The sequence below is a fragment of the Oncorhynchus mykiss genome, chromosome 12 (assembly GCF_013265735.2).
Source record: "Oncorhynchus mykiss isolate Arlee chromosome 12, USDA_OmykA_1.1, whole genome shotgun sequence".
Lineage (NCBI taxonomy): Eukaryota > Metazoa > Chordata > Actinopteri > Salmoniformes > Salmonidae > Oncorhynchus > Oncorhynchus mykiss.
The window spans coordinates 78,477,444-78,503,193 of record NC_048576.1 but is presented as its reverse complement, the minus strand read 5'-3'; the positions used below and the strand labels follow the sequence as shown (position 1 = coordinate 78,503,193).

General features: G+C 44.5%; 2 protein-coding genes across 4 annotated transcripts in view; both read right to left on the bottom strand.

The window, feature by feature from the left end:
- Window positions 1–723: 723 nt before the first annotated feature.
- ddx5 (DEAD (Asp-Glu-Ala-Asp) box helicase 5) lies at window positions 724–6,246 on the bottom strand. Of its 2 annotated transcripts, none has more exons than XM_021625376.2 (13): window positions 6,033–6,246; window positions 5,086–5,257; window positions 4,822–4,918; window positions 4,560–4,693; window positions 4,384–4,449; window positions 4,158–4,299; window positions 3,921–4,081; window positions 3,663–3,835; window positions 3,446–3,556; window positions 3,302–3,363; window positions 3,171–3,230; window positions 1,692–1,923; window positions 724–1,477 (listed from the first exon to the last, which is right to left on the bottom strand). In XM_021625376.2, exons 1-13 carry the CDS (start codon window positions 6,071–6,073, stop codon window positions 1,450–1,452), a joined length of 1,479 nt encoding a protein of 492 aa, XP_021481051.1. In that variant the 5' UTR covers window positions 6,074–6,246; the 3' UTR covers window positions 724–1,449. The 2 variants fall into 2 exon arrangements, with proteins under 2 accessions (XP_021481051.1, XP_021481050.1); XM_021625375.2 differs by having other exon boundaries at window positions 1,705–1,923.
- Window positions 6,247–13,648: 7,402 nt separating this feature from the next.
- LOC110538510 (E3 ubiquitin-protein ligase SMURF2) overlaps window positions 13,649–25,750 on the bottom strand; it is a 68,038-nt gene continuing 55,936 nt past the window's right edge. For both annotated transcript variants that reach the window (XM_021625373.2, XM_021625374.2), the window contains 9 exons: window positions 21,527–21,728; window positions 19,798–19,901; window positions 19,057–19,171; window positions 18,271–18,449; window positions 17,836–17,973; window positions 17,435–17,555; window positions 17,071–17,272; window positions 16,366–16,441; window positions 13,649–16,163 (listed from right to left, as the gene is read on the bottom strand). In XM_021625373.2, the coding sequence (XP_021481048.1) occupies window positions 16,064–16,163; window positions 16,366–16,441; window positions 17,071–17,272; window positions 17,435–17,555; window positions 17,836–17,973; window positions 18,271–18,449; window positions 19,057–19,171; window positions 19,798–19,901; window positions 21,527–21,728 (1,237 nt within the window). In that variant the 3' untranslated portion in view covers window positions 13,649–16,063. The remainder of the gene's footprint in view (window positions 16,164–16,365; window positions 16,442–17,070; window positions 17,273–17,434; window positions 17,556–17,835; window positions 17,974–18,270; window positions 18,450–19,056; window positions 19,172–19,797; window positions 19,902–21,526; window positions 21,729–25,750) is intronic.

Here is a 25,750-nt window from a genome sequence, read left to right as displayed (position 1 = left end):
CAAGACAGCTAGTACAGTGTGTCCAGTACAGATTCTTACTGCATTAAGTATTATATACACCGCACTACTAAGTGGAAGAAACCATGAAGCCGAACTAAATGTTAATGAAATCAGCCAGGTCAGAGCCTTTCCTAGAATTGGAAAGCAGACGCAAGACCGATGGTCACCCAAGACCGATGGGTGACATTTTACAATGTGCATATTTGCCTCAGCATATCGAGCACAACAAAATGGGTATCTGCAGACATCCTTGCGCAGTGTTAGCCATCTGGTAAATGAGGGAAATTGAACTGGGTACTGTCTGCAACCTGCCACTAAGGGCAGAGGTTGTTTAAGCTTTGATTCACACTTTATTTACATAAAAGGCACATCAAACTGACAAAGTCACAATAGCACAAGGGGTGTTCTATCATGAGGCCAATGAGAATACCCAGAACTCCTTGAATTTTTTTTTTTTTTTAAATCTCTGGATGAAGTCTTTAAATCCAAGTACACCGATGTTGCATAACTGCAAGCCTCAACATAAGTGCTACATAGTCAAGTGTAATAGTCAACCGTGAGCATTGACTAATTTAAGCAATTGACCATGTTCATATATCCCGCTAGACAAAATAGTCATTCCATACTGCACCTGAGAATTAATCCATTTACCTATTGAGGCAAAGTGGAACAGACTTAAGCATTTTCTGAAACTCATGTAATGGTGTAAAGAATAAGACAAGATAGGTATTTTTGGTTTTTATTGCGAAAGGCCATGCAGTGCCTCCCAGTTAAGATCTTGACATCACTTTAAATGGTACAGGTGGGACAAAACAATACATCTGCAATAACTAGTACAAAATAAGACTAAACGTTACTGAGGAATGTAACAAATTAAATAAGTAAAAGAAAGCAAAATTGTGCGCCATCGCTATTGCTGCGCTGCAGGACCACCCCGCCACAGGGACTTTAGAGGTTCAAAAATTGGTTGAAACCTGGTGTAAAAAATTAAACAGTACAATTTTGGATAGAGTGTAGGACTAAACAAGACAAAAAGCAATAATTTACCATCTTTACTTTCATGTTTACTGTGGGAATTGAGGGGGCATTGGGTAAGGCACCATGGGCTGTGGTGCTTGTTGCTGTGTGAAGGGGAACTGTTGATGGCTCATGCCACTCTGTGCACCACCTTGGTTGGCACTAAACTGTGGGGCCTGGAAGTTCTGTGTTGGGAACACCCCGGCCTGGCTGGCACCATAGTTTGACTGGCCGTTGGTGCCGTAGCCGCCGCCAAAACCATTGCCGCTTTTGTCAAAGCCACTTGCCCCATAACCTCCGCTCTGTGAATTTGTGCCAAAGACTTTCTTTGGTCCACTGTCAAAACCTCTATCGTTTTCCCTGTCCCTAAAGCTACTGAAGTCACGCCTGCCCCCAGAGGAGTACCTGTCCCGGCGGTCATCCCTAAATCCACTACCACCTCTGCCTCCCCTTGAATGACCTGAAAGGAAAAACAAGAACAAATTAGACTGGGCTTTCATGCTAGTTCGAGTGATATGAAATGGGTACATGGGAAAACACTGTAGGGGGTAAATAAATGACTAACAAAAATGAATCAAGATCCCATAGCTTTGACTGTGCCAAACCCATCCACGTCAACAAAAAAAGGGGGGAAAAAAAATGGCTGCAGCTGAACCACAGTTCCTGTATCTCACCAATTAGATTTACCTCCTCTGTCCGCCATCTGGAGGAGTTTAGGGTTGATGGCCTGGTTGGCCTCACGGAGCACAGCAACGAGGTCACTGGCCTGCCTCATGTTGTTGGGGGTGAAGAAGGTGTAGGCTGTGCCAGTCTTTTGGCTCCGGGCAGTTCTGCCGATGCGGTGAATATAGTCCTCAGAGTTGTTGGGGTAGTCAAAGTTGATGACAAATTTCACATCTTCAACATCTGTAGGATGTGTTGCAGTGTGGCAAAAAAACAAAAAGGAGCGCACAAAGATGCACACCACAACAGCCAGACCAAAAGAGCAAAGTTAGTACAACCAGTCACTGGATGTAGCTGGTTTTTCCACTAGGCTGTAAAGAATAGTATTAGATAACTCCAGAAAGACTAAATCCATGGGGATACTACGGTGGGAAGAGAGAAACGATGCACACTCCAAATGCTTCCAATCCAGATAACCCCTCAATTCTCAACAGCCCCCTCCCCCCAAAAAGGATCAGAAGTCTTACCATAAAGGAGTATGCATTCACTAGTCCATTCCCATTGCAGAAAACTCCCCACACAATGTCAAGTGACTGCAGGGTGCTTCTACACAGTAAGGCCACTATGCGCCCTGTTGCCTCTTCATGTGCCAAAACTAGGGCCTTATGGTGAGAAGGCCCCTTCTTCCCACACACTCATAAGAAGCTCGCTATAAAGGCAACGTCTTGCCAAGACCATAAACAATTGGGGAAAGCTAAAAATGGAGCCACTTACTCCTGTGACCCATAACAAAAGTACCCCCAGTCTCAAGGCAAGATATTCCCAGAACCAGTGTTCACGTGATCAAATGTCTCTCGTTGGCAGGTCTCGACATGACTTGAAACACAGGTGAGGGAGGAGTGCGAGCTTGGATTTTGTCCCCAGCCAACTGACATGACCCACTGACACTAAGCGCCAGTAGCCATATCATTACAGAGGTGAACGTGTAATGGGACTTACAACTGGTCTCAAAACAGAAGTTTAGGAAACTGCCACATTTGTCACACATGCTTTGAGAAAAGCGACACCTTCCAGAATTCGATGACTTGCAATACAATGCCCAAACCGACATGCAAGACATGGAAACAGCAGAGCCTGGTGGAGCCATGAGCTTGGGTGTGAAGCAGTCCAAACCGATGCCAGAGAACAGCTGCATTTACAGGGGTGCGGCAGCTAACCCTCATTTAGGCCCCCATTTGGGCAGCCCAGCGTGATATTCAGCACTCGGGCCCCGCCACCTCTGTATGTGACTGGGTGATGTCCCAGTCAGGACACCTCCAAGAGTCCTCCTTCCCCCTCTGGAGACCTGGGCGTGTCATGCCAAGGCCCTGCCTCAAAAGACCGCTCCTTCAGATAGGGGAGAAACTCAGAAGGCAGAAGAGTTACAGAAAGAAACACTTTCTTTCAGAAAAAAAGTTGGTACAAGGGACCAAGGACAGAATGAAACTAACCTAGACCCCTGGAGGCGACGTCTGTGGCAATGAGAATTGGCGCCTTTCCAAACTTGAACTCTGAAAAAGGAAAAGAAATTGATAGCTAGCCATAAAGGGCGTGTCACAAATGGTTCTTGTGATAAACTCACCATTGAGCACCCAGTCCCTCTCCTGCTGGCTCTTGTCTCCATGGATGCCCATTGCTGGCCAACTAAAAGGAGCAAGTGTCAATTGAGTCCAGAGAAACAAATGATTACCCTGAGTTTAAAGAACTAAGTATTGATGCCACTTACCCATCCCGCCTCATCCTCCTAGTGATCTCATCACATCTCCTCTTGGTCTCTGTAAAGATTATGGTTTTGTTCTCCTTCTCACTCATGATCTCTTCTAGAAGGCGGAGGAGTCTGGAAAGGCAGGGAAGAATTCAATTAGTGACTTGTCAAAACAAGTGTCTAAGTTTTATTTTCCACCCATTACATATACAGAAATGACAGGTCAGACAGGACTCACTTGTCTTCTTTCTCGCCATCATTGCAAACATCCACGATCTGCAAGATGTTGTGGTTGGCACTCAGCTGCAGAGCTCCCACATTGATCTGGACGTAGTCCTTCAGGAAGTCCTCTGCCAGCTGGCGCACCTCTTTGGGCCAAGTGGCACTCCACATCAGCGTCTGTCGGTCAGGCTGGAGAGAAGGAACATGTCAGAATTTCCCTTGATAACTGTCCCCAAGTGAGATCAGTAGACTAAGACATCACAACAGAACTCACTCTGATTTGGTCCACAATTTTTCGGATTTGTGGTTCGAAACCCATGTCGAGCATTCGGTCAGCCTCATCCAGTACCAGGTAAGTGCATCTGCGCATGTTGGTCTTTCCTGCCTCCAGGAAGTCAATAAGCCTGCCAGGTGTGGCAATGCAAATCTCCACACCTATAATAAACAATCATGAGCACCAAATTCCATAGATTCAAATCAGCCAAATGCATAGAGCAGTTGTGGAACTTACCTCTATCCAGGTCACGGAGCTGTGGCCCTTTGGGCGCACCCCCATAAACACAGACAGACTTCAGGCGAGAAGCTCTGCCATACTCTGCTGCCACCTGCTGGACCTGCTGAGCCAGCTCACGGGTCGGGGCAAGCACTAAGCACTGAAAGAAAGGTTGAATATCATAAACCCATGGTGGGTGGATGAGAGGTTAGATACAAGTCTTTGAATAACCATGGGTACTTACAATAGGGCCATCTCCACGTTCCAGGAAAGGCTGGTGATTAATGTGCACGATTGCTGGCAACAAGTACTGCAGGAGAAATAATGACATTGCATTACAGTAAAAAGGACCATCAGTCCTCTTATTTTTATGAGCAATTCTAAGTTGGAATAGTCAATGATAATACTCTCAACACTTACCGAGAGAGTTTTCCCAGAGCCCGTCTGTGCAATACCAACCATGTCCTTGCCACTCAAAGCCAGTGGCCAACCCTGTGCTTGGATCGGTGTTGGTTCTGACCAGCCTGCTTTGTTAATGACATCCATCACGTAGGCTGTGCAAAAGTGGGGGGGGGGGGGGGGGGGGGGGGGGGTACATGAAAACTAGCCCAGATTGAAGACGAGTTTTGATCAGAAATAAATATATCAACTGAATGTGTCAGATATTAATGGATGTGCCTACTTGGAAAACTGGCTTCATGGAACTTCATAATTGGATTAGGGCAGTCCCTCCCCTTCACAGTAACCGCTTTAGTACTTCTGTACTGTGCAACCTCTTGCTGCAATGTAACATGGACTCAGATCAATTGGCATGGCAATGCAAAAGACAACTACAGCAAATGGCCATTGGAAAACAGGAACATGTGCAAGAACACATGCCAGTAGCCATTACCTAACATTTAATGTAAATCAGCTGCATCTGGATGTTGACCACTTGAATACATACCGGAGATCTCCGAGTAACATCTGGGTGCTCTTGGTAAAAGTTCTTTTCAAATTTAGAGAGTTCGTCAAGGTTCCAGTGCTTCTTGCGCAGTCGATCACCGGGATTACCAAACTTCCCCCCACCGCCACCACCTCTTCCACCACCCCCAAAACGAGGTGGTCCACTGCCATATCTGGGGAAGTGAATGGTGTAATGTTAGTCATGCCAACCAATGTAAAAGAGATAGGTTACCAGTGGATCTACTCGCCTGAATAAAAGCCAAGCAAAGAAATTTACATTTTAGATTTAACAGAAAATTGTCTAGTGACAACTAGCAGTCATCGTACACATTACCAACTTCAATACAATGCAGAAGGTACTGACAGCGATTTAAGTTATACAAATTAGAAGAAATGCTTGACTTATTGGACTCTGCGTCACGTTAAAACAGCCATCTTAAGTATATCCAGCAGAGGAACAATGGGTGGAAAAAAACCGGCCGGCATTTTGTATCCGCATGCAATGATGCCACATGGCGTACAAGTACATTTAGTCGGCTAGCTTGCCGGTTATCGGACACATGCTGTATGAAGAGGCACAATATTAATGTTAAGATTAACGTTATGAAAATGTGATAACGTAAATTAGAAAAACACAACAGCTGACTAACTGGTTCGTATTTTAATAAAACAGGCCTCCATCTAAGAATTTTCGGATTCAGGTCAGGCCTCCTGCTAGTTTCATAACGAAACGAGGCCTTTAAAAACGTTTGTCCCTTCTGATTCTGAATATGCCGGTGAACGTCAAAGCAACAACATGTCGATATTAACTTTTTAAAATGGAAACTACGACACTCTTAAGGGAAAAAAATATATATGTAGGTAGCTACTGTGCGTCATGTCAGCCATTTCTGGCGAGAAAACACGAGGTGTTAAATTCGCCAAAAATTATTTCATTCATACACTTACCCTCTATCTCTACCACGATCTCTGTCAGAAAATCCAGGCATCTTGTAAACAAAGTGTATAAATAAAAACGATAAATAAACTACGCCTGAAAATCCGATATCAAACCCGAACTGCCGTGATGATGCTGAAATGCCGGTGAACTCAAAAAAGAGATTCGGGTTTTATTGCATGAGGAAGTGTCACGCTCGGTCTGAGTGAAGTATTAATCCGCCGTGAACTGACTACACCGCAGCACATTGCGTAACGTCACATTCAAAGCTATTTGGAAGGAAAACGTGCATATTTTGCGTCTATGTTTTGAAAATGGTGTGAAATGGAGGAGCTAATTTGTCGCAATGTGTTTATAATGTTAAAGGCGCCTTATAGATAACGTATATGTATCCCATATGAAAATCCATTATAATTTTTTTTTTGTTGAAACAAATGCTATTCCAAATTGAATCTCTAATACGACAGAATGCTATTGTGCACAACTTATGGCATTTAGCTAGGTATTTTGTATTGTCAATTTATCACATTTTATCAGCTGTATCACAATAACCACGTTTCCATCCAGTTTTACACGAGTAAATTCATACCGTATTAACAGCTGATATAAATGCCGACGGTGTGTCCGTACAATTATTTATGTGAGAAATTCACGCGACGATATGGTATGACTCGGGAAACCATTCAGTTTATTGGGCTACATATGAAATTAATTATTATGAACTTCACCGGTTGGTAAAAGTGCACGGTGATCTTGATGCTCCTTTCCAATAAATATTGAGGGTCTAATTCTGGTGACATGATGCTTGACTGCAGTTTGACAAATAAACAAATTCTCGCTCTTAGGTGTATCAGAGCGATATATTTAGACATAGCTCTCTGGGTGTATCACTTGGGATTATTTAATGGAACCTGTTGGCGAAAGCATATGTACAAAAAAAAAGAAACAGTTGTGATCCGGTTGATCCTTTTACCATAAGTGACGTCAGAGCTCAAAGAAAGCACATCCAGTGAAAAAAAAAATATGGCTAGACGGCAGTCTCAAACTAGTGCAGTTGATTTGCAGGAAAATCTCCCTAAAATTAGAATTCCGCTGATTACTTTAGCGTAAAAGATGGTAGACCTAAAGCCACTTAATAATGTCATGTTTTTAATGAATAATAGACTGCTAAGGTTTTTTTTTTTAATTGGAAAAGCTACTCTGTAATGTGAAAATGTTGATTTACAGTAAAAAGTCCCTAACCTCCGAACTTGTTAGTATAGTTCTGGGTCAGTTGTCTATATTTTTTCTCTCACTAAAATGCCTTTAATAGACTACTGCCGTTAATTACAGTGCCTCCCGAAAGTATTCACCAATGGTGACTTTAAAACAGTTACTGAGTTTAATGGCTGTGATCGAAAACTGAGGATGGACCAACAACATTGTAGTTAATCCACAATACTAACCTAATTGACAGAGTGAAAAGAAGGAATCCTGTACAGAATACAAATATTCAGAACCCTGCATCATTTTTGCAATAAGGCACTAAAGTAAAACTTTTTAAAAAAGTGGCAAAGAAATTCACTTTTTGTCCTGAATACAAGCATTATGTTTGTGGCAAATCAAACAAATCCCATTTCTATCACAGCCAGTAAACTCTGTAACTGTTTTAAAAATAAGCATTGGCCTCATGGTGAAATCTCTGAGTGGTTTCCTTCCTCTCCGGCAACTGAGGGTGCATTGATACACCATCCAAAGGAATATTCAGTGTCTGCTTTTTATATTTTCACCTATCTACCAATAGGTGCTCTTATTTGTGAGGCATTGGAAATTCTCCCTGGTCTTTGTGGTTTAATCTGTACTGAAATGCACTTCTCGACTGAGGGACCTTACATATAATTGTATGTTTGGGGTACAGAGATGGGTTACTCATTCAAAAACCATGTTAACTACTATTATTTGACACAGAGTGAGTCGATGCAATGTATTATGTGACTTGTTAAGCACATTTTTACTCCTGAACTTATTTGGGGTTGCCATAACAAATACTTATTGGCTCCAAACATTTCAGTTTTTCATTTGTAAAAATGTTTACAAACAAAATTGCACTTTGACATTATGGGTAATTGTGTGTAGATCAGTAACACAAATCTAAATTGAATCCATTTTAAATTCAGTCTGTAAAACACAACAAAATGTGGAAAAAGTCAAAGGGTGTGAATACATTTTGAAGGCACTGTATGTGATCAGGTTTAATATGCAGAGTGGTGTACCACTGCTTGGATCTACGAAATAACATCAATGTCAAGGTTGGCTGTAGGCTACCACAGAAACAATCTGTTTAGGCCTATACAGTCCATCACACTACCAAAATTGTCTACCCATTCCTTTGTCTGAGCAAATAGATACTGATTCCCCAAGTCCCCTCCCATCACCACCTTTCCCCATCATCATTGATGAAAGCACTTCAGTTCACGCCTCTGCTGCTCAGGACATGCCAGACTCATTCTAATTCAAATAAATGCTCGAATTAAATGGAAAGCTTTACAGCTCCCACTTTGTCAAGATTTAAAAGTTGGTTAAAGGATGACATAACATACTAGTGTGCTACAATACTTCATCTTCTATGAAACACGCCCCTAAACTGACCTGTTTATTGTATCATGGTAATCTAATAAGTGTAGTATTGTAATAACAGCCGTTACTCTAGATTTTTAAAAAACATTTCCTGCTCTTATACTGTATGTAAAATGACCAATGTCATCTTTCTCATTTCCAAAGTAACCCTTCTCATATCCCCTTTCCTGATTCGAAGTCAGAGACACATTAGCAGACAATAATCTTCGTGTACTACGCTGTTCTAAATTACAGTTGCTAAGGAAAATAACCTCTCCCTCAACGTCAACAAAACGAAGGAACTGATCGTGGAATTACCCTCCAGCGGGAGATGAAGACAGCCCGGTACATCACTGGGAACGTGCTTACACCCATCCAGGACATTACTCGAAACGGTGCTTGAGGAAGGCACGCTGCATCATCATGGACCCACACACCCCAACCACGAGTTGTTCTCTCCCTTACCGTCAGGCAGACCGTATCGGAGCATTAGGTTTGATACCAACAGGCTCAGAGACAGTTTCTATCTACAAGTCATCAGACTGCTGAACACGTGAACTAGACTGATCACCTGCCGATTCTCTGCACCTTAGCACACATCACAACTGCTGCTACCAGGCACTTATAATACTGCTCAATTTATACACTTGCAATTTATACACATCCCTGAGTCAATACTTTGTAGAAGCACTTTTGGTGGCACTTACAGCTTTGAGTTTTCGTAGGTATGTCTCTATCAGCTTTGCACATCTGGATTTGGGGATTTTCTCCCATTCTTCCTTGCAGATTTTCTCACGTATTGTTAAATTAGATGGCGAGTGGCGGTGAACAGCAATCTTTAAGTCTTTCCACAGATTTTCAATGGGATTCAAGTCAGGGCTTTGGCTGGCCACGGAAGGACTTTCACATTCTTGTTTGGAAGCCATTCCAGTGTTGCTTTGGCTGTATGCTTGTGGTCTTTGTCCTTTTAGAACGTAAATCATTGCCCCAGTCTGAGGTAATTTAGACTCTGAAGAAGGTACTCATCAAGGATTTACCTGTATTTTTCTCCATTCATTGTTCGCTCTATCCTTACAGGTTGGCACGTAGCCTAGTGGTTAGAGCGTTGGACTTGTAAGGTTGCAAGATTGTATCCCCAAGGTAAAAATCTGTTGTTCTGCTCCCGAACAAGGCAGTTAACCCACTGTTCCTAGGCTGTCATTGAAAATAAGAATTTGTTCTTAACTGACTTTCCTAGTTAAATTAAGGTAAAAAAAAAAGCAAAGTCTCCCAGTCCCTGCTGTTGAAAAGCATGATGCTGCCACCACCATGCTTCACGGTAGGGATGGTGTTAGATCGGTGTTGAGCTGTACCTGGTTCTCTAGACATAGCACTTTCCATTCAGGCCAAAGGGTTAAATTCTTGTCTCATCAGACTATAGAATATTTTGCCTTATGCTCTCAGAATCTTTCATGTGCCTTTTTTCAAACTCCAGGCATGCTGTCATGTCCCTTTTTATAATATAATCTAAATAATATATACTAAATAAAAATATAAACACAAGATGCAAAGTGTTGGTTCCATGTTTCATGAGCTGAAATAAATAATATTCCCCAACATTTTCCATATACACATATCACGAAGATGTGGCATATCACGAAGATGATTAAACAGCATGATTATTACACAGGTGCACCTTGTGCTGGGGACAATAAAAGGCCACTAAAATGTACAGTTTTTTCACACAACGCCACAGATGTCTAAACTTTTGAGGGAGGGTGCAACTGGCAACCGAGCTGCTGCCAGAGAAATTAATGTTAATTTCTCTACCATAAGCCGCTTCCAACGTTATTTTAGAGATTTTGGCAGTACATCCAAACAGTCTCACAACTGTAGACCACGTGTAACCACGCTAGCCCAAGACCTCCACATCTGGCTTCTTCAACTGTGGGATCGTCTGAGGATGGGGTGGTGCTGAGGACAATGCTCGCTTTGAGGACAATACAGTGCCACTGACACGGCACGCACCAAAACCTGCGGACTCTCCTTCACTGCAGCCGACGTGAGAAAAACATTTAAACGTGTTAACCCTCGCAAGGCTGCAGGCCCAGACGGCATCCCCAGCCGCGTCCTCAGAGCATGTGCAGACCAGCTGGCTGGTGTGTTTACGGACATATTCAATCAATCCCTATCCCAGTCTGCTGTTCCCACATGCTTCAAGAGGGCCACTATTGTTCCTGTTCCCAAGAAAGCTAAGGTAACTGAGCTAAACGACTACCGCCCCGTAGCACTTACTTCCGTCATCATGAAGTGCTTTGAGAGACTAGTCAAGGACCATATCACCTCTACCCTAGACCCACTCCAATTTGCTTACCGCCCCAATAGGTCCACAGACGACGCAATCGCAACCACACTGCCCTAACCCATCTGGACAAGAGGAATACCTATGTGAGAATGCTGTTCATCGACTACAGCTCAGCATTTAACACCATAGTACCCTCTTAACTCGTCATCAAGCTCGAGACCCTGGGTCTCAACCCCGCCCTGTGCAACTGGGTACTGGACTTCCTGACGGGCCACCCCCAGGTGGTGAGGGTAGTTAACAACATCTCCACCCCGCTGATCCTCAACACTGGGGCCCCACAAGGGTGCGTTCTGAGCCCTCTCCTGTACTCCCTGTTCACCCACGACTGTGTGGCCATGCACGCCTCCAACTCAATCATCAAGTTTGCGGACGACACTTCAGTGGTAGTCTTGATTACCAACAACTACGAGACGGCCTACAGGGAGGAGGTGAGGGCCCTCGGAGTGTGGTGTCAGGAAAATAACCTCACACTCAACGTCAACAAAACAAAGGAGATGATTGTGGACTTCAGGAAACAGCAGAGGTAGTGGAGAGGGTGGCAAGTTTTAAGTTCCTCGGCGTACACATCACGGACAAACTGAATTGGTCCACCCACACAGACAGCGTTGTGAAGAAGGTGCAGCAGCGCCTCTTCAACCTCAGGAGTCTGAAGAAATTTGGCTTGTCACCAAAAGCACTCACAAACTTCTACAGATGCACAATCGAGAGCATCCTGTCGGGCTGAATCACCACCTGGTACGGCAACTGCTCCGCCCACAACCGTAAGGCTCTCCAGAGGGTAGTGAGGTCTGCACAACGCATCACCGGGGGCAAACTACCTGCCCTCCAGGACACCTACACCACCCGATATCACAGGAAGGCCATAAAGACCATCAAGGACAACAAACACCCGAGCCACTGCCTGTACACCCTGCTATCATCCAGAAGGCGATGTCAGTACAGGTGCATCAAAGCTGGGACCGAGTGACTGAAAAACAGCTTCTATCTCAAGGCCATTAGACTGTTAAACAGTCACCACTAACATTGAGTGGCTGCTGCCAACATACTGACTCAAATCCAACTCACTTTAATAATGGAAATTGATGGAAAAAATATATCTCTAGCCACTTTAAACAATGCCGCTTAATATAATGTTTACACACCCTACATTACTCATCACATATGTATATACTGTACTCGATACCATCTACTGCATCTTGCCTATGCCGTTCTGTACCATCACTCATTCATATATCTTATGTACATATTCTTTATCCCTTTACACTTGTGTGTATAAGGTAGTAGTTGTAGAATTGTTAGGTTCAATTACTCGTTGGTTATTACTGCATTGTCAGAACTAGAAGCACAAGCATTTCGCTACACTCGCATTAACATCTGCTAACCATGTGTATGTGACAAATAAAATTTGATTTGATAAGTATTTCTGTAATGAAGCCCATTTGTGGGGAAAAACGAATTCTGATTGGCTGAGCCTGGCTCCTAAGTGGGTGGGCCTGGCTCCCAGTCATGTGAAATGTATAGACAGGTGTGTTTCTTTCTAAATCATGTCCAAACAATTTAATTGGCCACATGTGGACTCCAATCAAGTTGTAGTGATGTCAATGATGATCCAAGGAAATTGAATACACAGGAGCTAAATTCAGACTGACATAATAAAGGGATCTGAATACATACGTAAATGAAATATTTACGTATGAAATTTTCACTACATTAGCCAAAATTTCCGAAAACATGTTTTCACTTTATCATCATGGGATAGTGTGTAGATGGGTGAAAAATATTGAATCAATTTTGAAATCAGGCTGTAACAACAAAATGTGGAATTAGTCAAGGGGTATGAATACTTTCTGAAGGCGCTGTATATTTACATAGCTACCTCAATTACCTCGTACCCCTGTCCATCATCCTGGTAATGGTGCTCCCAGTATACTGTATTCTAGTCAAGGCTCATTCTATTAATATACTGTCTATACACACCATTGTGTACATATACATTACATGATCAATGTGAACACCTGCTCGTCGGACATCTCATTCCAAAATTATGGGCATTAATATGGAGTTGGTCCCTCCTTTGCTGCTATAAAAGCCTTCACTCTTGTGGGAAGGCTTTCTCCAAGATGTTGAAACATTGCTGCTGGGACATGCTTCCATTAAGCCACAAGAGCATTAGTGATGTCGGGCACTAATGTTGGGCGATTAGGCCTGGCTCGCAGTTGGCGTTCCAATTCATCCCAAAGGTGTTAGATGAGGTTGAAGTCAGACCAGTCAAGTTCTTCCACATTGATCTCAACAAACCCTTTCTGTATGAACATCTCTTTGTGCACAGGAGCATTGTCATGCTGAAACAGGAAAGGGCCTTCCCAAAACTGTTGCCACAAAGTTGGAAGCACAGAATCGTCTAGAATGTAATTGAATGCTGTAGCGTTAAGATTTCCCTTCACTGGAACTAAGGGGCCTAGCCCAAACCATTATTCCTCCCCCACCAAACTTTACAGTTGGCATGTGTATTCGACCAATAACATTTGATTTGTGGAGTTATATCAGATGCAACCCAAAATACCCAGACTAAAATTCAATAGAAAAAATTCATGTGTTTGTCTTCACAATAGTGAAATTCAGCCCAAATCCTTTGAAAGCCCCCCAAAACCTCTCACATACACAGACAAAAGACAAGGCACAGCCACATTCAAGGTGCCTCATATCATCTGACAAAGGCAAGTTTAATTAGACCTAAATGACACACAAAAATAAAATACTCTTACAAAAATGATAGTGTTAAGTACATCTAATTGCATCAGAGATATAGTCCTGCTCGTGGATCATGCAAAAGAAATTAAGCAACAAAAAGCTGCATCTCAAATTTGACTTGTTAATAAAAAGTTCCATTCTTCAGGGAGGCAGCTATGGAGTAATGTAGAAAGATTGTGTAAGAAACAGACAGTCGAGCGATCTTTTTGTGCCACTTAAAGTAAATGAATATGTTTAGATATAAAATCAATCAGTCCATTGCCTATCTGGTAAATAGATAGAAGTCACCTAGTACATACGGCGACAAATAGTTCTGTACGTAAAAAAAAAAACTTAAGTTAAAGATAAATTACAGGTTGTGTGATCCACATTAATGAACAATATCCTATCACTGTACAAAGCACCATCTGAGGACACGTCACTTTGCATACACCTCTAGAAAAGAAAAAGATGAGCAATTCATTTTCAATGTATGCTAACCTTAAGAACAGTCCATGGTCATAGATCGCTAGACTGACAGCCATTAAAAAAATAAGAAAACATTCAACAATTTGTTTGAATGAGTAGAAAATAAATATGTTCTCCCCCAAACTCATACTTGTAGAGCTAGGTTCAGGTGAGTAGAATTAGCAGGTTCATCTCATTCATTCAGATTTCATTTATAGCCAATATGGAGATATAGAAACCCAACAATCACATGATAATGTCTACTGTTGGGTTACAATACATATGACAAATGTAGACTTTATAGCCACTCAACTTAATGTACTGTATAAGACATTCAACCATTACAGAGGAAAAGGTTTTGACCATGTCAGCTCCCAAATAATACAACAAATAATATGACATCTCCTGAGAATGTGGCTTGAGGTCTGAGTGATGTTTGTTCAATTCATTGCAACTTTTTGTATGTAGTTTGCTATACTCCCATCTCAGTCCAAGGTATAAGACTGGTTGCCAATATCTTGAAAGAAATGAGCAAACTGCTGTCTTATTTAGCACCAGAAGACCATAACCGGAAGGTAGTAGTAGTTATTTGCCAGAATGACAAGAGTAGCACTTACAAAAGATGTGTGTAATCTTCACATAACAAAATGCATCAGGGTAGCAGGGACTCTTAGCCATTATTTTGTGGGGACAGAGCAGATCACCATGGTAGAAACAATCATGAAATCATGAGAAAGGTCTATGGAACTCATCATACATACCCCATCACAAGTACCTACTGGATGATGTCACTGGAATTTAAAGGGTCAGGTTAATATCTAAATAGTTGAAAAGATTCAGTCAAAAGTATTATGGCACTCAGAGGACTGTGTGTATTAAAGACAACCCACCATTAAGACCACCTCTCTACTTACTGTGTAGGAAAGAGGCTATGTAAAGATTTCACCCACAGTAATCTAAGTGTACTTCTTTCAAGCTTTAAACAGCAACACTTCATATTTTAAAAAACAAATCTGGAATAATGGCAAAAGCTTTCTGAAATATAACAGAAATAAATTATATATATTACATATCATTTTAGTGTTTCTTTTTTCATTTTCCCAGTATATAAAAATAACACCATTCAAGCTATTTATTTAAATTTCCAAACAAGCTTACATGTCAGACACTGGTTTCTGGGAATGGAGCGCTGAAAACCAGCCCGCTTTCTTTGGACAGGGTCGTTGACAATGGGGCCCTGCATGTCTTTCTCCATAAGGTCAAGTTCTGAACATGTGCTCCAAAGTCCAGCCTCCGAGTGAAGATAGATGCCCCAAGAGTCCTCGGTGGTAGAAGAGGACTCAGTCACCAGGGGGTGCTATAAGGAGCCTTCATGCTCCCTTCAGTCCCTGCCTCCAAACAAACCAAGCACCATTCAGTGTTGTTGGTAACCGTGGGTAACAATTTACTCCATCAAACCAGTGATACCAGTCTTGTTTATGTGGCCAATGTTAAGTTTAGTTGTGGACTTCATGTTCTGTTTGGTAAGATGGTAAGTAGCTACATGGAATACTGACTATTTTTACAATGCTAAAACTAAACTTATTAAAAAAAGGAAGAGCCAGCCATTTTTAAAGTTCCACAAGTTAGTAAATAGTCTGAGTTATTAGCAGCTGAACATTTTATTTTTTTAAAGGGGGGGTGGGGGGAAAACCCCATGACAGACGAGACTGCTCGCTCAGGTCTCCTCTGCCCCCCCCCCCCCCCCCCCCCTGGCCTGGCCACTATGTCCCTATTGTGGGCGAGAGAGTCCTTGGGCCACTGGACCCCAGACACCCCCTTCTCCTGGGTGAACTGGATGGTGGGGTCTGACAATGTCGAGTTCCTCCACTCCCTGTTCCTGCTGACCCCTGCGTCAGCAGCGTCTCACTCCACAGCAAAGCCACACGTCTCCTCGATAGCAGTGAGCAGCTTGTCATACAGCTTGTCGTAGTTCTCGTAGGGAGGAATGTCGATCCGGTTGAAGCTGAACAAACAGAGGGCAAGAGAGACTTGAGCACAAGCCTTTGGTATTAGGACCTCTCTATGTTCATGGTTAACAGATACATGGCTGGAAACCTAAACCTAAAGCATGATGTTGATATATCAAAGTGCCCTTCCCAGCTTTGACAAAGGCAAACATTGATTCTGAAGGGCAAGCTGTAGGGTCAGAACAGGCAGACACTCACCAGGTGTGGGCTTTGGGCAGGTTGTTGGAGCTGGCATCGATCTGGTGGATGGTGAAGAGTCGTGGGCCTGCAGCACCTGTAACTTATCAACAGTTACTGTGAAGCACAACAGCAGAGCACACTTCACTCACACACAAAAGACAGTACTGTACTGGACAGCTTTCTCAGCACTCTGCGGCGCCAAGTGTGGGCACTAAGAGCACTGGGTTTGTGTATGTTGTCATTGGCCTGCGCGGACCTTGGTATTTAGACCAGCAGCAGCGATGGTCCTGTTATGTAACATGGAAGAGCAGAGTGAAGCGGCATGTCAGACAGGAAGAGCAGTGGATCACAGTGTGTTCCGCACGCCTGGGTGCTCTCTGGGCATCCTGTCTGACAGACTGGACTCACTGAACTACTGGACTCCGCTCAGCCTGCTCTGCACAGAGGGTTCAGCTCACAACAACAACACACTCTGAGGCCTGCTGAGCTGCCTCGGGGTACAGTAGAGTATAATACAAACAACCCTCACCATCTCCCTCTGGCATAAACATTCGTTACGCTGTCATAACAAATGTTATAAGCCATCATAACAATCAATATTACATGCCTATAGGGGGTGGACAAGGGCAAGCTAGCAACTCTCCCAGTGAAGCAGTGAAACACTGAGAACCTAACTACGTAGCTACTGTACATGTCCCAGGAGGGTGAGTGCTATGAGGGTACCTTGGAGGGCTTTGAAGCCTTGCAGGGGGACCCTGGAGGAGCCGGTGACAAACTGCAGCAACCTGGCCCGGCGCTCCTCATCGTACGACTCCACGGCCTTCCAGAACCACTTGACGATGTTGGTGTCAGAGGTGCAGTGCTTCAGCCGCGTGTTGGACTTCCAGTCGTTGATGTCGATCTTACCCAGGCCACACACTATGAGCTGAGGTGGAGAGAGGGAGAGAATGTGAAATGAAAGTCAAAGGGAAACTGTAGGGAGGAAATGGATGGGGAAAATGCTGATGTCTGGGAGAATGCAGTCCTTTGTAAAGGATGGACAGTGAAGGTAAGTACTGCTAGTCTGGGGGATGTGTCTCATTCACACCTCCAGCTCTTTCTCATCGAAGGCCTTGAGGAGGTGCTGTGAGATGACCTCGTTGAAGCCCTTCTGCAGGGCCAGGAACTGAGCCTCGATGCCTCGCAGGAAACGCCAGTTCACATACAGCCTGTAGGGAATGAGGGAGAGGGGAAGAGAGAGTCAGAGATCGATGATTCATACTGGAACGTGAAGGCAAAGCCATGATTCTGAGCCTCTTTGAGGGGTATAGCAAAGCCTTTCACATGTACATTACTCCCTGATCCTAGGTCAGTTAACTGTGGCTGGTCACTTGCAGCTAAGGTCATCTGAAATCCAAACAGTATCCTCTCCCTGCCGGGCTTGACTGTCGACTGCTAGACCAACTCTCTTCCTGTGTGGTGAGGAGGGGTCGGTGGGGGAGTACTCACCTGACATACTCCTTCTTGGTGTCCTGGGTGACCTGGATGATTTTGCCATTGGGTTTGAGTTCGTGCTGGATGATCTCCCCGTAGGCATTGTGCTCCACACAGAAGGTGTGGTCCAACACGCCTGTGATGTCATTGTCCCTGAGAGGTGAGAGAGACGGACAGGGGAGTTAGAGAGAGATGGTGCTGGGGGAGGGGGAATGTTAATGTATGTATAGATCAAAGTTCAGTTGAAGAGCTCATCATGTGTAGCTACATGATCATGAGTGTTTTACAAAAAAAAGTACACCAGTAGATGTTATAGTTCACATACACCAAATTATTACCCGATGAATTAAAATGAGCCATTACAAACTATTGTCATTAAAAAACATGTTAATCTCTGTGTGCGCATCTTGGTCTGTGTGAGGATGTTGTTCCCATTTCCTTCCTACTCACAGGATCCAGACCAGGCTGTTGTGGAGGTCTGGGTCCACTGACTCCATGTCGTCCAGGGTGATGGGTTTCCCCAGCAGCTGTTTGTAGAAGGGCAGGGTGAAGCCCCCGTCTATGTAGTGGCCGTGGAACACCGCCATGCCCATAATACGACCCACAAAGTGGAAGTAGGACAGGTGCTCCTGGGGAGGGGGACAGAAACACCTTTAGTCCTCTTAAACACTTCATAGTACATCCATTTAGCATGGCATCTCCCAGTCTTCAGAGAACTACCAAGACTGAGCAACTCAAAGCAGAATCCTAACTTAAGAAAACATTTGAGTTACATGCATCTTAAGTCATGCATTGATGTCGATGAGAGATTTGCGCTATAACTCAGATTTCCTCATGCATGTCTTAAGTTAGGATTGGGCCCTTGGTAAATAATAAATACCCGCTATTCTTACAGCTGGGAATTTATTGCAGTGTATAATCCAAAGGTTATGACTCAAAAGGTGAGCAGCAGCATCCAAACTATTTCCCTTATGATGGATTTAACAACCAAATGCTATAGAGGCAGTAAAGAGTCTCAACACAGCAATGAAATAGTTGCCTAATTCATCACCAGTCTCCAGGAGATCTAGCATCTAGCATGAGAACAGCTGATAGGGAAATGGAAGGCCAAACAAATAAACAGGCAGAGGAGAGACAGAGATTGTGCAAGACTAGAGCAGATGAGTGGTCCGTGTGACCTGGTCTTTCACATCACAGCGGGGCGGGCTGTTGGCGGCGTCCGGGCCTCTGACTCACCGGGTTGACGGCCGAGTCGGGGTTAATCTGCAGGGTGTAGATGTCATCGCGGGAGTACTGGAACAGGCCGTAGTACGGATTCAGCATCTCATGGGACAGCAGATACAGCCACTCCCTGCACACACAGGAGACACAGAGAGGGACAGACAAAGAGAGACAGACGATGAGAACATCATTGTTAAATCTCTTGATCCATTAAATATTTTTTCAAGGCAGGGAACATCAATTTCAGAAAGTGAATACTCCATGGCAATTAAAAAATCAGAAGTACAATTCTCAGATTGGGTGCTTTAAATCCATATTATCCCTTGGGGGCCAACCTTGTTTCAGCAGATGGTGGCATTCAAATCAAAATCAAATCAAATGTTATTTGTCACATACTTCCTAAACAACCGGTGTAGACTAACAGTGAAATGCTTACTGATGGGCCCTTCCCAACAACGGAGAGAGAAAAATATAGAACAAATAATAACACGAGGAATAAATACACAATGAGATAACTTGGCTATATGCTTGAGTCAAAAGAGTTGGTGCAAAGAGGGTCAATGCAGATAGTCCGGGTAGCTATTTGGTTAACTAGTTAGTAGTCTAATGTCTTGGTGTAGAAGCTGTTCAGGTCCTGTTGGTTCCAGACCTGGTGCATTTACTTCTCTAACACACAATAGAAATCTTCTTTGTTCCATGATGATGCATATTGAGCATAACTTAGTTTTTTCCTCATGCTTTGCTGTGGATTCCTACCTGGCCACTCCTCCGTAGTCCAGCCCCTCCTCCCCTTTAAACTTCACCATCAGTCTCTTCCACAGGTCCTTCGGCCTCATCTTCATCACCTGGCGGTAAGACTCCTGTAACACATAAAGAGATACACCTTTGTAACGAACGGGACTGGGATGGAGGACTGCACCCCCAAACTTACTGAGTACTTCCATCAGAGACCATCTGGTAAATACTGTGCAGTCCAGGGTCTGTGGCCAGAGGGATGCATCTATCTGCACTGCAACGTCTGTGTGTGAGCGATGCTGGCTCTGGGGACCGAGCCAAAGAATAAACATTCCTGTGCTCTGTCATTTAGGACCAGCCTGGCTGGCCCCTACCTGCCTAGCAATGATGTACGCCTTCTCCTCCGCTGCCAAAGTAACCTGAGTGTCCAGTCCACCCTTAATCAAAGCACATTATCAGGAGGTGGGGGTGATAAGAGGACATTCCCCAGCGCGACACATTCCAGCAAGAGATCCTGTGAGTCTCACTAATACCCCCCCAACCCCTCCCATCGCCACTATCCCAGTCTCAGTGGCTCATGGGAAACGGCGTAGGAATGGCCAAGCCTGGCCTGTCTGCCTGTCCTAAAGATGCAAACCAATGACCAAAGACCTGTGCAATTCCAAGTTGCTTCAAGCTGAAGACAAAAAAAAAGAAGAAAAGGAACTGTCCTGAAACAATGATGAGAAACACCCCACGTTCCTCGCCAGATGGGGCTTCTGTAGAACATTAGACAGCAGTGTTTTAGTAACAAACTTTCCTCCTGGTACTCAAGAGTCTGGGATCATTACACCCCACTCTGGGTTGGTGCGTTCACCCCACATGCCGAGAGCTGCAGACACATGCCCACAATGTCCAGCACATTGTGTCGGGGACAGTCTCGTTAAAAGTGGATTGGGAAAATAATAGTAAACAGACAGAACAGAAGAGTGGAACAATAACACCGCTTTCCCCCCAGAGCTGGTCCACCGTGCCCTCCAGTTACACTGAGGATGTGTCAGCGGTGACACCAGAGAAATAAGGCCTCTTATCTTCAATAGAATGTACACACTGAGACAGCTTGACAGTCCACCAGCTGACACTTGCCCACACAGTCGTATTTCTAACAGCTCGGCGTGTCCAGAAAAGCAATGAAGTTATGTCTAGCCTTAAAATCCACCCCCATCTCCCTTTCGTGTTGAGATCAGCCAACAAAAATGTCTTCCTTCAGATTAACAGACAAAGCTGTTCCAGCACATTCCATCACATATTTTACGAGGGTCATGTAGTCTGTTGCAGGTGTTGTTACTCTGATGAGGCTCCACACCTCCCAAACTAGAAAACCTCCCCCACTGAGGAGTGCACTTCACAAAAGCCTCATTTCAAATACGAGGTCTGCTTTGGATATGAACATACTCTCTTCACACATCATAGATAATAGCGTGGTCGATAACGCCGTGGCAGAAACATGACGAGCAACGACCTCGAGAGGAGAGGGAAGTAGAGGATGGGAAAACCATTGCCTGAGGTTTGAAATTGAGGTAAAATATCTGGTATAATAAACTTTTACAAGTGTAAATAAGAGTGAGGAAAATGTCCAGAGTTGATGCTTTCCTTCAGGATCGAGATAGTCAACCTCTTCAGTCAACCTCTTCAGTAATACTAATTAAAGAGTCAATAATGCTGGTTGTGTTCAAGAACTGAGGGAATAACACTAATTCGACGGTCTCACCTCAAAGATCTCCTCGCGGGACACCTCTATGCGGCAGTGACCTGCCTGGGGCTGCTGCTGGGACAGCTCCTGGCGGAGGATCTTCAGCTTCTGCACCAGGTCCCTCTTGTACTTGGGCACCGTGAGGCACTCGGCCTCCTCTGGCAGATTACCTGGAGACACCAGTGCCTGCTGGGCCTGCTCCTTCAGCTGGATCTGACGGCTGGGGATGGAGAAAAAGAGTTGGAGAGGGAAAGATCATTGTTTGGACTTGGGGTCGTAACAACACGTACAGGTACACAAAAATAAAACACCACAAAAAAACTAAAACCCAGAAACCCTAACAACTCCAAATAAAGCCAGGCAGGAATTCTGCCTCCCTCCTTTTGCTGACTGGAGAACGAGAGGTAAACACACTGAGGTCATCTGGGAAGCACATCAAGTTAAACAAGCTGCCATATGCCCACAGGCATAGGTGGAGGTGGTATTTCTGAACAAGCACACATGAGGGGGCAGAGCCAGAGGGTGGTGTGATGTGTCCGTAGGTGCCACATTGTCTGTCTGAGGTGCAGCCAGTGACCCTTCCTCCACTCCCCGCCAGGCTCTCCATACAAACAACGCTGTCGTATGCTCCTCGTGGGCAACTCCGTGGGCCCCTGCCGTGCTGGGCTCTGCCAGCTCACAGGTGTGTGCCATTCCACCTCCCCTCCCCACCTGGCCCCAAGGTGGTCTCACAGAGAGAGACAGCACGGCACAGACAGAGAGAGACAGCACGGCACAGACAGAGAGAGACAGCACGGCACAGACAGAGAGAGACAGCACGGCACAGACAGAGAGAGACAGCACGGCACAGACAGAGAGAGACAGCACGGCACAGATAGAGAGAAAATAGACAGTTCTACAGAGGGGGAAGCAAAATGTGGCCACAGCAAGAGACATCTGCAAATAGATTCAGTGTCGGTTCAATGAGGGTGTCCATAGACCTCATGTCTTCATCTTAAATTGTTCAGGAAGGTTCTTTATCTGTCTATTAACAGGAGTGACATTTCAATGCAAGTTCCTTCATTGCTGACTATAAGAAACCATTAAATGATCAACCAAGTTGTGTAGGGTCCCTAACAGCTAAGACGACCACCTCAGTGGGTGGCTGTAACTGTGATAACACATCAGTGTAGTTAATCTCCAAATCAAAAGACAGGCTATGAGTATGATCTGTGCTGGTAGTGAACAAGGTTCTTCACTTCTGCCCAAATCTCTGGCATGAGAGTGAACTTCTGAACTACGGCACTGGTGGTAGAAGGCTCTTCTGCTCAGAAACAGAAACACCATCACACACAGACACACAGAATCAAAAGGCCCTTTATGGAGCCAGAGCTGGAGGATTATTTGCATGCTGGCCTTTTGCACTTTAGTGGGGCGTAGTGGGCACACTCACCCCCTGAGCAGGGTCATAAACACCAGGCTGTATAGCCGGCCACAAAGAGTTGTGTGTGTGTGAGTGAGAGAGAGAGTGAGGGGCAGAGTTTGTAAAGACATCTGCATGCTTCCCAGACGGAAAAGTTCAGAAGATCGTATGCATATATTATGACAGCATTTTGTGACGTTTTGGACTTTGGTTAGTCTTCTTCTCTTGTTCGGGCACACAAAAAATGTTCTTGCCGAAGTCTGCACCCCTTTGTCTGTGATTGGTCAACAATAGGGATTGTTCAGTAAAGTCTTTGTTGTCATTCAACCAGAGATGACTCGTTTTCATGCACATCTTTTCATTTAGAAATATTACTGTGAAAAATATCGCTAAGATTTCCTCGGCAAAAACATCTAAATGAATGACAGATTTCTTGAGTTACCGTAAATTAATTGTAACTATTTGGAGGAAGTGTATACTGGCTACGGCGTCTCAAAATGGACAAACAGTACTATTACTGGTTTCAAGCGAAGGTCTTTTAAGGAAGTACGCCAGCACACTCGTTCAGTTCGCCTAGCTGACTACGGCAAGCTGCCAGGCCGAAATGAAGCATGCTGACGCCTTATGTATGTGGGTAAGTGTGAGAGAGGGTAAAATAGAGAGTCTGTGACAGGAGAATCATGGAGCAACAACCCATCCTGGCTAAATAGATGTACATAGGCCCAAAAAGTACAGGATCATATAATATTGGATAGGCCAAAACCACTGAAATCATTTCTAACAACTCAGAAAATCTATTTCTGTCTGGGACACCTACCAAACACCTGCCATTCACTGTACTATACAAAACCAGACAACCTTTTATTAGCTAAAAATGTAATCAAATATGGCAAATACACAATCCTAGCTCTCAAAAAGATTCGTTTGGAGGGTCATACACTGAGCAGGAGTAATAGACAGCCATCCTGATCTTTATATCCACACACCATAATACACAGTGACAGCTTATTCTAAGGACTGACTGCTCTAGACTCCCACTGTCTTTGGCCTCGTCTAGCTGAGCTGAGCTGGCCACTTCCTGCGATCCCGGAGAGCAGCAGGGCCCCATAGGGCACTCCAGTCCTCCTCCTCAATCCCTTTATTTCCTGCAGACTAGACTCAGAGGGAGCGAGGGAAAGTTGGGGAGGGTGGAGGTAGGAAGGGCTGCCTCCGGACAGCACCCAAACAGAGAGGAAGACTCAGACAGGGAGAGGGGAGGTACCGAGCCACAGAGCAGCACTCCCTCCAGTTTCACTCATAAATCAAACATTCCTGCCCCGCCACACACACACACAGCCTAGTGCGCATTCTCTCTATTTCTAACTTGTTTTAAGAGAGTAAGATGGCGTGGTGTGTTACCTGCTGAAGCTCAGACAGTAATACAGTGAACTCAGTGTAAAGCTAGAGAACACTACACCCCTGGGAACTGATCCTCTGAGTGTTCATGCCAGAGTTCAGAGGGAAGATCTGAGGCCCAACAAGGATTTTGTTACCTATTGTCCAGTGACCAGGCTTAGAGTCAGGAGATTGCAACATCACAGGGTGAGTCTAACCAAAAACGTATTGTGGCCCGCTGAGGCAATGTCTTTAGCAAATAAAAGGGGTAATAAACTATAGCTTGAAGGACACGTATATATCAAACATTTTCTTGGGATGACAGCATGAGGGGTGAGAATTTCTGAAATCGTTTTCCTTGATAAAAGGCAGATGTCTTGATGGAAAACCACGCCGGCCGTCTGATTTCTTTTCCAGAGTTTTGTCGCTGGTTGGAATGTCACTCCCACCCCTCGTCTCAGCCAGAGTCCAGCTTCTCTGCTCCACAGAGGTCCGTGAGGGGACAAAATCAGAGAAGGTATTCTCAGATAGGATGATCCAGTCAGACTGGCTCAGGCCCATGAGCCCTCTGCTAACCAGCAGACTGCACACTCCAAACCTCTGAGCCACCATCCAATGTGTGTTACATTAGTGCACACCTAGAGATCCTGTCGGCTGCGTTAACATAGGCACCCTAATTCTGATATTTTTTTAATTCATTGGTCTTTTGACCAATCAGATCAGCTCTGAAAAAGATCTGATGTGATTAGTCAAACTAGCAACTAGTGGGAAAAAAATCTGAATTGGGCTGCATGTGTAAATGCAGCTTTAGGTTCTCCAAGACAAAGCCAAGGGTTTCTCCCTTTAAAGCAGAACCCAGAGAAGGTATGTGGTTGGACCCAGGGCTCATCGTACATCATTCTAATGGCCACAGACACGCTCTTGGCTCAGCTTAAACACCTTCCATTTCAATACAATTATTCCTCTCAAACAAAGACATCAATAACCTAGAAGAACTCTAATTCCCAACTTTAAAGTGAAATAATAATCGGATCAGTGCTTTTTAAAGAGAAGAAACACTGTGCACTGCTTCACACACATCTGGACATTATTGTGCTTAAGACAAGATTCCTGCATTACAAACATACATGGCGTGCCAGCCTGGGATTTTATATGACTTTCAGAGGACCGCAGAAAAAGCACCAAAGTCCCAAACAAGTTCTTTGATCTGTCAGAACAGGGGAAAATAACACCAGATCTTTTCATCGGTGCATTCCGCCTCTCCCGGCACGGAGCAGGAATGAGGTCAGACGGAGGAGGCCCACCGAAGCCGCCCGCACTCTGCTCCACCTTTACACTGCACTGTGGGTAATGCTCCAGCTATCGTTACATGGGCCGTGTTTGAACAGCTGCGAGGAAAAGTTTTGAAGCGCATGCACTGACGAACACGGCACACACACACATGCACTGACGAACACGGCACACAC

What these genes read in the sequence shown, in the direction of transcription:
- ddx5 (XM_021625375.2), bottom strand. Translation starts at nt 6,073, where the DNA reads ATGCCTGGATTTTCTGACAGAGATCGTGGTAGAGATAGAGG. An exon ending in AAATTGTGGACCAAATCAGA is followed by an intron (nt 3,836 to 3,920) that starts GTGAGTTCTGTT and finishes CCTTCTCTCCAG; the next exon opens with CCTGACCGACAGACGCTGAT. An exon ending in GAGGGACTGGGTGCTCAATG is followed by an intron (nt 3,231 to 3,301) that starts GTGAGTTTATCA and finishes TTCCTTTTTCAG; the next exon opens with AGTTCAAGTTTGGAAAGGCG.